This window comes from Peromyscus leucopus, chromosome 10 (assembly GCF_004664715.2).
Source record: "Peromyscus leucopus breed LL Stock chromosome 10, UCI_PerLeu_2.1, whole genome shotgun sequence".
In the NCBI taxonomy this organism is placed as follows: domain Eukaryota; kingdom Metazoa; phylum Chordata; class Mammalia; order Rodentia; family Cricetidae; genus Peromyscus; species Peromyscus leucopus.
The window spans coordinates 13,924,713-13,940,238 of NC_051071.1; the positions used below are offsets into that span (position 1 = coordinate 13,924,713).

At 41.3% G+C, this 15,526-nt stretch overlaps 1 protein-coding gene across 3 annotated transcripts in view; it reads right to left on the minus strand.

Moving 5' to 3' along the window:
* Positions 1-752: 752 nt before the first annotated feature.
* Positions 753-15,526, minus strand: part of Peli1 (pellino E3 ubiquitin protein ligase 1) — a 55,891-nt gene continuing 41,117 nt past the window's right edge. For all 3 annotated transcript variants that reach the window (XM_028876322.2, XM_037208958.1, XM_028876323.2), the window contains exons 2-7: positions 13,037-13,176; positions 10,904-11,033; positions 7,417-7,518; positions 3,421-3,618; positions 3,146-3,334; positions 753-2,453 (exon numbers count right to left, since the gene is read on the minus strand). In XM_028876322.2, the coding sequence (XP_028732155.1) occupies positions 1,887-2,453; positions 3,146-3,334; positions 3,421-3,618; positions 7,417-7,518; positions 10,904-11,033; positions 13,037-13,107 (1,257 nt within the window). In that variant the 5' untranslated portion in view covers positions 13,108-13,176 and the 3' untranslated portion in view covers positions 753-1,886. The remainder of the gene's footprint in view (positions 2,454-3,145; positions 3,335-3,420; positions 3,619-7,416; positions 7,519-10,903; positions 11,034-13,036; positions 13,177-15,526) is intronic.

The window sequence follows — 15,526 nt, forward strand, 5'->3', positions numbered from 1 at the left end:
TTCTTTGAAAAAAAGGGTAATAACCAGCAGTTACTGATACATCACAGCTAACTTATAATACAAATTTCTTGACATGCATTTCCTGAGTGAACCCAAATGATCATTTTCAAAACAAAGAATTTTGACAATCAAATAAAGCAAAACAGTTCATGGCTTCTAAGTGATTTTTTTGTTTTACTTAAAAAAAAAAAAAGACAAAAAGACCAAAAACAAAAAATAAAAACAAGAAAAAACCCAAAATCAAAACATTGATGTAGTAAGATAAATTAAAGCTATACTACCACATATGAAAATTTGACAACAGTCAATTAAGTATTATACAATTTTTCAAACTAAAGGAAAAGAAATCAAAAGACCAAAAGATGATTCTGTCTAATCTAATGGCTACTGATTTCTACAAGTGTTGCAAGGGTTTGGTGTAGTGCAACTGTTTGTACTTCGGCTGCATTTGAAAAGGCTAGGGTGAGAAGAGACTGTCTTGCAAAGCACACACTGGAACTAGAGAACGAGAGGGCCTGCCTGGGGTGAGCCTCCTCTGCTGTCACCGCCTTCAGACAACCAACACTTCAGAGCCGCACTGCGGCCTCCCCCTCAGGAGTCAGGCCCCCAGTGAAGGCTGGTCCCCCTCAGGAGTCAGGCCCCCAGTGAAGGCTGGTCTGCCCTCAGGAGTCAGGCCCCCAGTGAAGGCTGGTCCGCCCTCAGGAGTCAGGCCCCCAGTGAAGGCTGGTCCCCCTCAGGAGTCAGGCCCCCAGTGAAGGCTGGTCCCCCTCAGGAGTCAGGCCCCCAGTGAAGGCTGGTCTGCTGGGTCAAAAGGGAGGTACCACTGACATTCAACCCTCTGTAGCTCTAGGTTTCTAATGTCTGGAATAATCCAAATACAGAGTGATTAACGAAACACTTTTTATTTCATATTTCTAAAGGCAAATCAAGTAATTTTCTTTTCTTGTTAATTTCTTGTTAATTTATGTACTTTCTCATAGGATTTTTTTCTTTTTTCTTTTTTTCTTTTTTTTTTAGAAACAGTGAACAGATGAACCACAGTTTATATCCAAAAAAATAAACTTGCCAAATGTCGCTGGCACTAAAAACAGATCAGTTACCATGGGAGAAAAATAGATCATCTAGATTAGATTGCATATTCAAAGGAGCATATAAAATGTCTCTTAGCATTAGCTTTTGTTATAGTACTACACTTGAGAGAAACATTAAGAAAAAAATGTTTTCCGATGAACTTCAATGTGGTTAAAAACAAACACCTCTTAGACAATGGTAATTAATGTGAATCTGGTTTTATGAAATACTCTAGTTCATCAGGTTCCCTACTTACACGGGCCCGGGGGAAGGAAGCGCTCTCTGTCTTTCTCCTTAACTCTGCAAATCCTTGAGCGATGTGCTCACTAAACTATCACTCACACCGGAAGTGTGCGACACCATCGATACCATGCTGTTCTATCACGACATCCTAAGGTATTTTCTATGATAAAGATAAATAGAAAAAAATTAATATACATGTTGCTGTATTTTACAATGTTTGCAACAAACTGTAAACTAACATAGTTTGAACCAACAGACCCTCAGTTATACATAACAACTCAACACTGAGGATGGATGGTGATTCAAAAACACTAAAACGAAGGCATCAAATTAGACTATGTCTTTTTCTCCTCAAAATATATTTTCAAAACTCAGAATTCAGAAGTCTGGAACTTTCAAAAATTCCTTTGCTTGAGTTTCCCAGATTTTTCTCAGAAATTGCTATTATAAATATTTAAAAAATTCTTCATCTTAATGCAAATGACCAGAGCAGAGAAACTTACATGGACAATGGGTCGGAAAACCCAACTCACTTAGCTTATAAACTTCTAATGCAGTCCTAGAGACAGCTGTTAGTCTAGAGGTCCTTGGAAAATAAGTCTGATATAGCCTTGTTCACCAGCCAACTGGTGCGCACAAAAGGGGCAGGCTGCGTGGAAAGTGTGAGTACCATGAGGAAGCGGGATCTGGGACCAATAGGCCGTCGTCTTTTCTGAACACACGTGCCCACAAGGGCTAAAGGCATGGGTGGGGGGGCCGGCGTCCACATAAAATCCAGCTTCACATCCAAGCCACAGAGGGACATAGGGACCGACAGACCTACACATAGGACATTCACGATCTTTTCCGTCACGTTCTTCTTTGTTCCCCCAGTTATGATAACCATGAACATGGCCGCAGTTCAGATATACCCACGGTTGTTTTTCATCTACAACGTCTTTCCTCTTCATGCTGGGAAAGGCTAGTGTGTTGAAGCCTACAGGGCACTGAGGTCGTGCTGCGTTGATTTCCTGTCGGAGAGCTTCTAAGTGCTTCACAGTAGGCGTATGGGAAAGGCCTTCTGCAGTACGCCAAAGCAGGGTTGCACCACAAAGGTCAATTAAGGAGCCATCTTGTAGCTGATTGGTTTCGATTTCCACCTGAAGGAGACAAGAATCCAAACCACATTTACTATTGTGTTTACACTAGATCTTCAGTAAGTCCTAACAAGACAGGGACCTTCCAGGGTTACCTGCTAGACTTAAGGAAGTTTCTATTTGTGTGTAATGTGGAAATAGAAATTTTAGCAGAAGTTAGGAAAAATGCTAAATTTGAAAATCAATAATAACACATTGAATAGTAACTTCTCTCTTTCAAGCCAAAAGATAACATGATTTAATTATCTGGCTAATCAACACACTTAGTTATTTTTAATTAGTTACGTATAGTCAAAGACATACACAAAAGCTGTGCGCATGCTTTAATCCAGCATCGGAGCAGAGCCAGGTGGATCTCTGTGAGTTTGAACAGCTGGATACAGTGATCAGAAAGGCAAAGCTACACAGAGAACTGTCTCGAAAAAAAAAAAAAAAAAAAAAAAAAAAGACATACACAAAGAATAGATGTTTAATCTTTCCTAGCTGAAACAAACACCATCCTCTAGAATTAGTGTTTAGAAGTCAGTGTTTGATGGTCTTAATTTTTGTGTGTCAGGAATATGTCTAAGAGCTACAAAAACTAACACACACACACACACACACACACACACACACACACACACACACACACACGAGCCCAGTTCAACTCATCCTCTGTTTATTGCTGTAAAAAGAAGCTACACAGAAGTCTTTACCATCTTTCCTCTCTGTTGGGCTGATCTGGTTTCTCGCAGACTGAATACATTTCCACACACTGATATTTCTCGCCATATTCCAGGCTTGGAGTCTTCCGTGAACCCATTGCGGGGATGCATCACAAGAACGCCGTTAGTGGTCAAGCCGTCCATCTGCCCGTCAGAGGTCTTCCACTTGGCGGCCTTTTCCTATAAAGACAACGAGTCTCTATTCGTGTGTAATGCAGAAATAGAAACTTGTATAAAAGAATGTATTAGGAAAACACGCTTTTTACCCCAAGAAAGATGTTTTTAGATGAATCAAACCCTGCAGCATAAATCCGGGCTGTAAAGGGGGGGTTGCGCTCACATATGATCCTACAGGCGAATCTGGAGATGGTGCTTTGCACTGACTGCGTGTCCGAGTTACTCTGACTCCCAGGGACTGTGTCGGTCACCACAAAGTCAATAGGACTCTCAGTTGACCGACCAATCTAAAGGGGAAAAGAGAACACATAGCTTAATTCAAAGAACACAGCAGACTCCACTAAGAAAGGGATATGGTAAAAACATTAAGCTTCTGAAATTTCTAAAGCTCAAACTTCCAATACTTAACTCTGGGGACATCTGCACCTTTGAAAACTAATCTGTCACACTCTCTGATACAGCAGTCACGTGGAGCACAGAATTAAGTGGGAACTTAGGATGGAATTCCTGAGACCCTTAGGGAATAGAGAATCCAATGTGGCTGAGGTTCTTAGGAGGCCTAGGCTTTAACCCTTTTAAGGTAGAAGTATATCTACCATATACTACCCCACCTTAACAGAATACACTGAACATGACAATCTTTCATGATGACTCCAGAACATCATTTAAATAAATCTAAACTGCTGCTGTGTTCAGAAGCTGTACATGAACACTGACCCTTTTAATGGCTGCACACACAGCCTCGCTCTGACAGTTCCCACCTCTTGTGTTAGGTTAATGGCTGCACACACAGCCTTGCTCTGACAGTTCCCACCTCTTGTGTTTGTTAGGTTCATGGCTGCACACAGCCTCGCTCTGACAGTTCCCACCTCTTGTGTTAGGTTCATGGCTGCACACAGCCTCGCTCTGACAGTTCCCACCTCTTGTGTTAGGTTATGCTGCACAGCTCGCTCTGACAGTTCCACTCTTGTTTAGGTTAATGCTGACACACAGCTTGCTCTGACAGTTCCACTCTTTGTTTTTTTCATGGCTGCACACAGCCTCGCTCTGACAGTTCCCACCTCTTGTGTTAGGTTCATGGCTGCACACAGCCTCGCTCTGACAGTTCCCACCTCTTGTGTTAGGTTCATGGCTGCACACACAGTCTTGCTCTGAGTCTCTGTAACAGTTCCCACCTCTTGTGCTAGTGTAGCAGCTGTCAGTGTTTGCTTTTGGTTGTGCTTGTTCTTAGCAACAAGCCTCTCCTCCAACCACTTACTGATAAGAATTGAGACATCAAACAACCAAACTTCAAAGAATAGTACTTCAAAGGTACTTTGTTTCAAGGTCCCCCAAGGAAGCACAGAAAAAGAATTCTCTATGTAGGCTGTAGGATCTGTCATATACCTTGTACTTTTTCATTTCTAGCTGGAGTCATCGGGAGGCAGGTGTCAGGGTAAACTATCTTTAAAGCACTAGCTAGTAAGCAAGTTCCTTGCATCTTGAAAGTGGAAGGGGGAAAAGAAGGAATGAATGAAATGGATGACAAAGTGTCACTGGCTTTAGTGGAAATGTTCAGAAGTCATCGGTTCTTTAATGTATTACACATCTTAATGATGGCATGTAGAAAATACCAACTCTACAATCGGGATGCCTTTGTGTGTTTGTGTATGTGGTTACCTATATAGTCCAAGATGGCCTAGAACTCTACCTCCTCCTGCCTCAGTTTCCCAAGTAACTGGAATTACAGCTGTGTGCTACAGTATATGGTTTTTACTTTTACTTTTCCAGGTGATAGAAGTGGACTCAAGAGCTGCCTTAAAAAAGTCAATTCAAACTAACATCCTGTTATTTCTATGTTACCATGCTCTATCTATAAGTAGAATTGTCAATCTTCTACACACTTTATACTATTTCTCTGACATCCTTTTTTCCCCCCAGAATGCCTTTCACTGGTTATTGTCAGAAGTCCTATTAATCATGGTCAGATTTGTTTTGTTTTTCTTCAAGACAGGGTTTCTGGAATTTGTTCTGTAAACCAGGCTGGTCTTGAACTCACAGAGACCCACCTATCTCTGTCTCCCGAGTGCTGGGATTAAAGGTGTGCAGCACCACCACCTGGCCTGAAGGTACAGATTTTAAAAAGACTGTGAAGTCTTTTTCCCATCCTTCCTCCCACCAGAAGCCTGCACTTCACACTGGGACACTGGGGAGCACCTCCACCTAGAACTGATTGGAATCTGAATTTCTACCTGACAGATTCAGCATGAGTGCTCCTACTCATTCTGGAAGGTAGATAATCCATCCCTCAATAATGAGTTAATTTATTAGACTGGCTTCTAATTTTTCTTAGACTTTATAGTGCAGATATGCATTTTGGAAAATTAGGAAAACAAAGAGCCAACTACAAAGGCTAAATAAATACAAGGTACTTTTTGAAGTTAAATTTCAAATCTGTGAGCAAACAGCTACTTGTCATCTTGATTTTTAAAAAACTAACCACATTCATTTTAAAAATTCCTTGTTAGTAATGATGTGAAAAAAGTTACTATTATGTTATTTTATCGTGATCCAATCTTTCATTACTAAGGATGTTGTTTATTTAGTTTAGTAAAAACAAGGAAGAGAAACAAACACCCATATTCTAATAATAACTGTAAATATACTATTCTTTTTTGTTTTTGTTTTTGTAGACAGGGTTTCTCTGTGTAGCTTTGCACCTTTCCTGGAACTCGCTTTGGAGACCAGGCTGGCCTCGAACTCACAGAGATCTGCCTGGCTCTGCCTCTCGAGTGCTGGGATTAAAGGCGTGCACCACCACCTCCCAGCGATACTATTCTTAAAAAAATAAATCTAATCTCATTTACAGAGCTAGACGAGAAATCAGCCTCAAACATATTCTGCTAATGATCAAAATTAAAGACATCTTTATGTCTTTTCATTTAGTATTATAAAGAATAATGAAAAAACTAATTGGAACAATAATTTTAATTGATTGATAATAGTCAATTCTAGTTAAGCTTCTTTAGAAAATCTAGTATTAAGAGAAAATATCAGGGCTGGAGAGATGGCTCAGAGGTTAAGAGCACTGACTGCTCTTCCAGAGGTCCTGAGTTCAATTCCCAGCAACCACATGGTGGCTCACAACCATCTGTAATGAGATCTAGTGCCATCTTCTGGCCTGCAGTCACATATGTTGTATACACAATAAATAAATAAATCTTTAAAAAAAAAAAAAAAAAAAAAAGAGAAAATATCAAGACTTTATGTCTCTGGGCTTCACTGCTCTATAATCTATCAGCATATAAAAATAAATACCAGGACCAGATTGAATGGGAGCCAAAGGGAGAGGCTTTTATTAAACAGTAGCTTTGACCAGATGTGTGCTGAAAAACAATTCCTATAGTTGATGTAAACAGTTAGAAATTGCCTGGACCGTTCGTTGCTTAAGGAAGGTAGGAGGTGGGGGAATAAAAAGTTCAAAGTATGTACAGAAGGTTTCTGGGTTTCTTGTTTGGAATAAAAGCAACTAACATTTACGAAGAGTTTACTAGACAGCTGGCTTAGATCTGCATATGCTACATGCACACACTCACTTAAGCCTCTTAACAGTCCTGAGGGAGAACTATTCTCTGCACTTTACAGAGGAGGGGGCGGGCACAGGGTAGCTAAGAGATGTTTACCAGGAATTCAGACCCCAGAGCACATCTCTCTCTCTCTCCTTTTATATTTTATTTTTATTTCATGTGTATGTGTGAGTGCCTGCATATATGTACACACACCATGTGAGGCCAGAAGAGATGTCAGATCCTCTGGAACTGGAGTCATAGGCAGTTATGAGCCACCTAATGTGGGTGCTAGAAACCAAACCTGGGTCCTCTGTAAGAGTAGCAAGTGCTCTGAACCCTTAAGGCAATTCTTTGGCTTCAAGGTCCATCTTTACACCACACTACAATGACTTTTTAGATCTGAGGTTTCAAAAGTTAGTACATATTTTAAACAATAAGTGATGAAAGTATGATAATAGTTCATGTAATCAAGCCAAGTCACTGACAATAGATTTTTTTACCGTTTTCCCTGTTAAAGAAAAGTTTCATGTTCAATACCTGGAACATGTCAGTGTTGCTGTCCTGAGTATACTCCACCACCACCGTCTGGGCCCGAGACAACGTGTATGATATGCTGTGCTGGTCCTTGTTGCTTATCGCCTGCGGGTGAAAGGTTAACAGCAAATGAGCAGTCAGTCGGTCAGCACTCTCTTCACTAATGTATGTCACACACATATTCCCTCCTGGAGTTCAGGGCGGAGGCCAGAACTCTACATAACTTCAATTGTGACTGTGGCTTCCTCAGGCTCAGGGGTTAGAGAATACTTCTTAATAGTTAAGAATAAAAACATACATTTTAAACTCTTAAAAATCTGTGTTTCACTTAAAAGTACTTTACATTATAAGGTAATTAAAATCAAATACCATGTGGAAACTGAAACCAACCCCCAGAATTTCTCTGATAAGGAAAAAAAAAAAAGAAACTCACTTTTAAAGTGACATAAAGAATCATACAGTTAAGCCAGAATTATCAGTTCATTCTATAACCCTACAGATGACAAGTGATTATGGTACACTGGACCAGACACAGAAAAGTTTATAGGATGATTAAACGTTGCAGGAGGAAACAGATGCACCGATGATGGCCATCATTTGACTTATCCTCACGGAAGTCCACTGTTGGTCTTACTTTCGGGCTTCCTAAGACGATGAGGTGAAGCTAACACTGGAAGGGAAACCCTGGTTACTACAAAGGACAGAGAAACAGGCTGTACCAAAGGAAAACAGAGAAAGGACACAAGAGTAAACAGCAAAAAGGGGGAGATGCTTCTTTTCATCTTTTAGTTAGTCTGTAATAGGTAAGGCCTTTTGAAGTTTTAATATTAAAGAAATTAATTTTCAAATATCTAAAGATATTAAATATCTATGCACCAACTACCAGGTTTTAACAAAGCCAGTACATCATTTCACTTGTTTGTGACTATTTTGAGACAGGATCTCTTTACACAGCCCTGGTTGTCCTGGAACTTGCTATGTAGACCAGGCTGGCCTCTAATTTACAGAGATCCACCTGCCTCCGCCTGCTGAGTGCTGGCATTAAAGGCGTGCGCCGCCACCACCATAATAGGTTTCTGTGTTTTTATTTGTTTTGAGAGAGTTGGGCTACACATCCCAGGCTGGCCTTAAACTTGAAATCCTGTCTCAGTTTCTATGGAGTGTGGGGATTACAGCAGGTGCGCGTTACCATACTTGACTTTCTTTTTCTTTTTTTTTTTGTTTTTAAATCTTATCTTATGTAGCTCAGGATGACCTAGACCTCACTATGTAATTGTAGACTGGTTTTGAACTCGGATCTTCCTTAGTTTTCTATGTGCTGGGATTATATAGGTGTGGGCAATCAGACGCTGTCTTGGGCACAAATGTTATTTTATTCGTTTGTGATTATATTCATATGCTCATGCACACAGATGGGAATCAGAGTACAACTTGTGGGAGTCAAGGGATGACTATTATGTGGGGCTCCAGGGATCCAACTCAGGTAGTCAGGCTTAGTACAAAGTGTATTAGCCCACTGAGACATCTTGGTGGCCCTCCTCTTTTTTTGTTCTTAAAATAAACTCTGAGCTATAACTGAGGCTACCCACATGCTCCTTTCTCTAAAGGTGTCCAGCCTCGTGAGTGCAGCATAGATAATTGACAAGCATGGTGTTCATGTCTTACTACATTTTTATTTATGTATTCATAAGTATAATCGTTTCACGTTTTAAAATCTAAAGAAATTCTGTATTAAGAGAATACATTTTCAAATAATGGCTAACTTCTGGAATTTTTTTTTTAGGGGAGCAAGGAAAGAGGACAGGATCTCAAGGTGTTGCCCACGCTGAGCTCCGATTCTCCATCCTCCTTTAGCCTCGGGAGCACTGAGGCTACAGGATATGCTACATGCCAAGGGAAAGTTAGCTTGGTTGTAGTTGATGTGTTAGGTTCGAACACACAGGAACAAACTACAACAGGGTAAGTCTGAGTCTCCATGGAAGTCAGGGTTAAATCCATCCTAGATGCTGCAGACATTTATAAAAAATTAAATTTTCTTCATGATATGTCAAAAAATTTAAGAATTGACACTCATCAATTTTCAATCCCTGAGATTTTTCTTGCTTAAAAGGGAGCTAACAATGAAAATATGAAGGACAAGATAATATACAAAAATTGAGCTGTGGAGACAGCTCAGTGCTTGAGATGCAGAGGCAGGAGGACACCTGAAGCTCACTGGCCAGCCAGTCCATCTTGATCAAAGACCTCCGTGTTCAATGAGACCCTGACTCAAAAGACAAGATGGAGGATGACTGAGGAAGCCATGAGGGGTTGACCTCTGGCCTTCACGGGCACACACACAAACATGCTTGCATCTCCGTACATACATGCACACACATAAAACGAGAAAGTGCCTTTCAAGTAGATTATATGTATTTCCCTTGACAGTGCTCCTCAATCAGAGGTATTATATAGCTAAGAGGCATCTGAAAATATTTAAATGCTTTTGGCTGTCTCGATGATGTTAGTGATTAACTGACTTTTAGTGCATGTGAGACAGCCTTCATAATTAAGAACCGGTATATTCCAAATCCCGAGAGCACTTCCATGGGTAAACACTACAAAGAGCACCTGAGACTGAACTGCCACCACCCACTAAACATAATCCTTCTCTACACAGGAGCAAGAGGAAGCACCTTAGAAAGAACAGCCCTCCCACACACTCACTAGCTCTCAAATAGTGATCAGGGAGAGGCCAAATCAAGGCTTGATATCCAAGCTGGATATAAAACAAGGCTGGAATCTAATTAACGTTGGGACTAGGTACCTAAAACAACCACATAACCAGCTTTAATGCATCTCATTTGCTTAACCATACATTTAACCACAGATGCTACAATGTTCATGCGTACCCTAGGGCTGCTTAGCTCTTGATACCTCTAAAAGTCAAGGATCTCTGTAATTGATTTTATCTGGATAGCACATAACTGAATTCAGTTTATGTTATAAACCGGAAAGGAATTCCAAGGGAAGATGAAGATTCAAAACTTCCTCCATGTCCATCAGTCTAAGAAGGTCTTAAAGGTCCTAGGAGGATTAATAAGGTCTGGAGCATGAGAAGCATTAGGTCCAGCTGAGAACATGCTTCCACTGTTTGCCTTATGTGTATATTTAATTTTCATTTCATCCAATGGTCGCTGAGGTCTACTGATGTACAAGGTACTAGGGCAGAATCTATGAATGTCACAACCAAGAACAAATAAAAACCAGAGGACTCACAGAGCCTTAGGGACTGGAAATATTTTCCTCTAATTCCTACCTGCCCCTGGTCTGTCATTAAGGGGTAGAGGGTGGGGAGAAAGAGGCAATTCCATTCGGCTGCCTTTCAAATAACATGTTTCCAAAGGCTCTTCCTCAGTCCAAATGAAAGGAGACATTTGACACAGGAGTGCGAAGAACTTGAGAATACAGACCCCACACAAGAATGAACTTCTGTAGAACTTCCTCTTACCTTGGCGGCTTGAGGAGTACATGCAATATGCACGGTGCTGGGCTTCACCCCATTTGCCTTGGGTCTTTTAAACAAAGCAAACCTACTTTTCCTCCTTCCTCGATCGCCATTTGGGAGAGACCCATTATACCTGGTGGGAAAGAAAAGCAGTTTAGTTGATCTCGTTGAAGGATTACACAATCATAAAACAAAGGCTATAGTTGTTTGCCTTACATGTATATTTAATTTTCATTTAATTACCTCAAATTCCTTCTAGCAACTGCTGATCTTCAGACCAGCTGCTTGGGTATGAAACAAGATGAGATTCTCTCTAGCTGTGTTTCCAGCCTCAGAGAAGTAGTACACACAGCTTCGAGTTATCCATATAAGCAAGAAGTCAGTAACAGGGTATTGGATTCCTTGTGACTATACTTTTTGAGATAAATTTTTTGCAGCATTAATTGAAACAGAATCTCTAATTGTAAATCCAACACTTTGAAAGCTGAACTTCTGAAATAAGGAGTGTCTGGATTTGTTAAATCCTAGCTACCTAGATAGAACACTGACATGTTGCCATCTCCCGTCAAACTGAATTCTTTCCCAGTTAGTGATTAAACCTGCTTCTGCTGCTTCAATCTTCCAGTCACTTCTCTACAGCACACGTAAACCTCAAGGGCAAGCAAGCAAGTAAGAAATAGAAATAAAAAACTGGGGAAAAAGAGAAAAACAAACAAACATATCTGGGTATGTACCACACCAGGCACTACTGAATTGTATCTTATACAACTTTAATCCTATACTCAAAAACAATGAAACAGGCCTAATGCAATTAGTCTTCTAAAAGTCAACCCACAGTTGCAGTGCTGTGGCTACTATATGAGGCTATGCTGGGGTTGCAGGCATGTGCCATCACATCCAAATTAAGTCTGGTTTGAGTTTGGCCAGCACAGCTGACCTTCTCTCCCAATACCACTAGCACTGCTGGGAGAAACAGTGGGACCTGTGACCTATGACCTTCGGTGAAGAAGTCATAAGCAGGAATTGGTGAGGTTGTTCGGCAGTTAAGATCACTGGTTACTTTTCCAGAGAGCCCAGGTTCAATTCCCATCACTCACATGGCAGTTCACAACCTTCTGTAACTCCAGTCCCAAGGAACTCCAAGTTGCCTTCTGGCCTCTGTGGGCACTGGGTACATGTGGTGCACAGACATACATGCAGGCAAACTAACCATACATGCTAAGTTTTTAAAAAAGTCATAAATAAACAAGAAGTTATTCCAGTCTGACTCTCAAAGGCATTACAAAGTGTAGAGCACCAGATATGTAGGGAAAAAATAAGTACCAGGTGGACAGGACATTTCCTAATTTTCAGTTTCTCGACTTCTTGGTTAACAGACTGTATTGGGTTTTACAGTTCTTCTTCTAAGTTTAGATTAAATGACGGAAATAATGGCATCACTTGTTCTCCACTCTTCAGATGCTTTTCTGGGAGTTTAGGCGAGTAAGGGAACTGCGCAAACAGACGCTCAGACGCTGTGCGTGAGAGTCGTTTACTGCTCCCAGAGGTCTGGACAAAGCTGTCCTCGTGCACAAACTAACGCTGCCCCAGAAGGCAGAAGAACAAGTGACAATGGACACAACGACTACAGGAGAGGGAGGGGCTTTTGGTCAAGTTGACCGAGTAGCTAACGAAAAATTTTCAAAAGGACAAGACAAAAAATACAAACCCCGTTTTTCTAGGGTAGGACAAGGTAAGGCTTATTCAGCACTTTAAAATAGATTTTATTCATGTGTGTGGTTGCCTGCAGGCCAGGAGCGGGTGTGGAATTGTTTTGATCTGGAGTTACAGAGCACTGTGAGCTTCCTGATGTGGGTGCTGGAAACTGGACTCAGGTCTGCTGGAAGTTAGGAGCAGTGAGTGCTGTTACTGCTCATCTCTGAGTCATCGCCTCTCTAGCCCCTTACTCAGGATTTCAACACTAACAAGAAGGGCATAAATATGGGCATTAGGAATTTCTTAAACGGGGGCCATCATTAGCTTTAAATTCTTCTGGAAGTAGTAAAGCACAAATTCTTAAACACAACAACAATTCTAACCTAGAGACCCAAATCACCACATCATCCTGTTTTATGTCTCATCACACAGAGATCTTACCCTAAGACAATGAGTTCACCATATTTCACTGGGGCTTTGGAAGGATGGTTTTCTTGATCAGGAGAAAACATGAGCTTGGCTGTCTTTCTCAAATCTTTGTTCACTGGTCAGGAGCCTTGAGACACCTTTTGCATTATTTCCTAGAAAGAAATAGTTCTTGTTAATAACATGAACAGTTATTCCAGTTTAAATAAAGACATTATTTCCCAACAGTCTTTGTGGGTACATTACGAAAACATGTGAAATAAACAGTGTGTGATGTCCCCTGACAATGGTTCTGTATTTGACACAAAAAGTCAAATGTACATCTGGCTGTCTGCCACTTTACAGAAAGTACTTATACATTTCCCTATTATTTCTACAAAGTATAATCAAGACCCTGGAGATAATAACATGCGAAAATATGAAGGTTTTTTCTAAACCTGTTAAGGGAGGGGGCTGGTCAGACGGCTCAGCTGGCAAAGGGGCTTGCCAGCAAGCCTGATGACCTGGTTTGATCCGGGACCCCGTGCGGTGATGGGAAAGAAGCGACCGCTGCCGACTGTCCTCTGACTTCCACATGCACAGCATGGCATATGCAGGCACAGTCAAGAAGACATGAAAAGCTGAGAGAGGCACAACAGCAGGCACTCAGGATCCAAGGAACAATATTACAGTGAATTCCCTGTGCTCTCTTTGGCTAATATGTGCCAGATGTGCAACCGAGAAAGCCGGCAACCTGGAAATATGAACTAGCACACACAAAAACAAACAAAAGCTTGCTTTCTGTTTAAAGGAGGAATAAAGTAGCAGCTTGGTAAGACAGAAAGCTTTGGCCATAACTGTTCCACCGCAGCCAAATACTACTGAAACTGCCCCATTCTCACCAGCCAGCACTCGGTGCAGAGGGAACCTTGACAACCACTGTAACCACAAAAAAGAGACAGAAAGTCCTAGTAGGAGAGTGTTAGTGCAGGCTGAGGTCGATCCAAGCATCTTACTTTGGTGGACAGGCACACTCTCACTCAGCCCCGTGACACCACTGGAGACGACAGGGATGACTCTCACATGCACTCAGCAGTAATAAGGATCCTTCCCCGACTCGCCAACAGAGGCTGAGCGGGGAACCTAGACTTTCATCTGTCAGTCACAGGAAGACCCCCACTACCCTGACAAAGCAGTGTCAGGAAATGGCAGTGCAAACAGAAGGTTTAGATGATGTACAGTCTCAAAACAATCTGAGATGTCCAGGTTTCAACATCCCACTCCAACATCTCAAGAACCAGAAGATTTACAACACACAAGAGGTAACCAACAGATGAAGACAAAACCAAGACTTAACCAACAAAGAGTTAGATGCAGCCATGGCAAAATGCTCCAATAAGCAATTACCAGCACATCTGGGACAGTGGGAACAAAGTACAAGATCTCAGAGAACACACAGAAGATACAACGTGGAACTCTCTGAACTAGGAAACATCAAACCACAATAAAAGGCTTATTAGGCAGGCTGGACAAGAGTGGGAGAGTGCTTCTGGGTCTGTGGAACTACAGCAAAAGACCTAACGTTTGCATCACTAGAACTCAAGAGGAAAAAGTGCAGAGCTCAAACAACACTAAAGAAATAATGTCTGAAGACAACAAATGAGATGAGAAATAAAACTATAGATTCAAGAAACTAAACAATCTTGTCCCAAGATAATCCAATTGTGGTGATATTTTGTTTGTGATCTAACAAATAAAGCTTGCCTGAAGATCAGAGTGTGGAGCTAGCCACTAGTTAGCCACAGAGGCCAGGCAGTGGTGGTACACACCTTTAATCCCGACACAATGGGAGGCAGAGGCAGACAGATCTCTGTGAGTTCAAGGCCACCCTGGGCTACACAAGATTGATACAGTCTAAAAGAAAGAGCCAGGCAGTGGTGGCACACACTTTGATCTCAGTCTTGGGATCTCACGCCTTTAATTCCAGCACTAGGGAGGTAGAGACACGAAGTGATACGGCTGGGCAGAGATGAATATAAGGCAGGAGGAGACAGGAGCTCAGCCCCTTTCAGGCTGAGGATTCGGTAGAGGTAAGAAGTCTCTCTCGTGGCTGGCTCCTTTACTGATCTTTCAGCATTTACCCCACTATCTGGCTCCAGGTTTTTATTATTAAGACCAATTAGGATTTGTGCTATACCCAGATATCTGCACCGAGATAAAAGTCCTACAGACTGAAATCGAAGAAAAGATCCCTGAAACAAACAAAAAGAAACAGTATTTTATCTACAGTGAAGAAGCTATTAGAATGACAGTGTATGTCTCACCAGAACCCACATGATCCATAAAAAGTGGCTTAATATATTTTTAAAAGTTATTTATTGGAATTAAAATATAACATATCATTCTTTCCCTTCCCTTCCCCCACTAATTCTTCCCACACGTCCCCTTGCACCTTTCAAATTCATGGGCTCTATTTCTCTAATTCTTGAGATGTGTATGTGTGTGTATACAAACACACACATATAT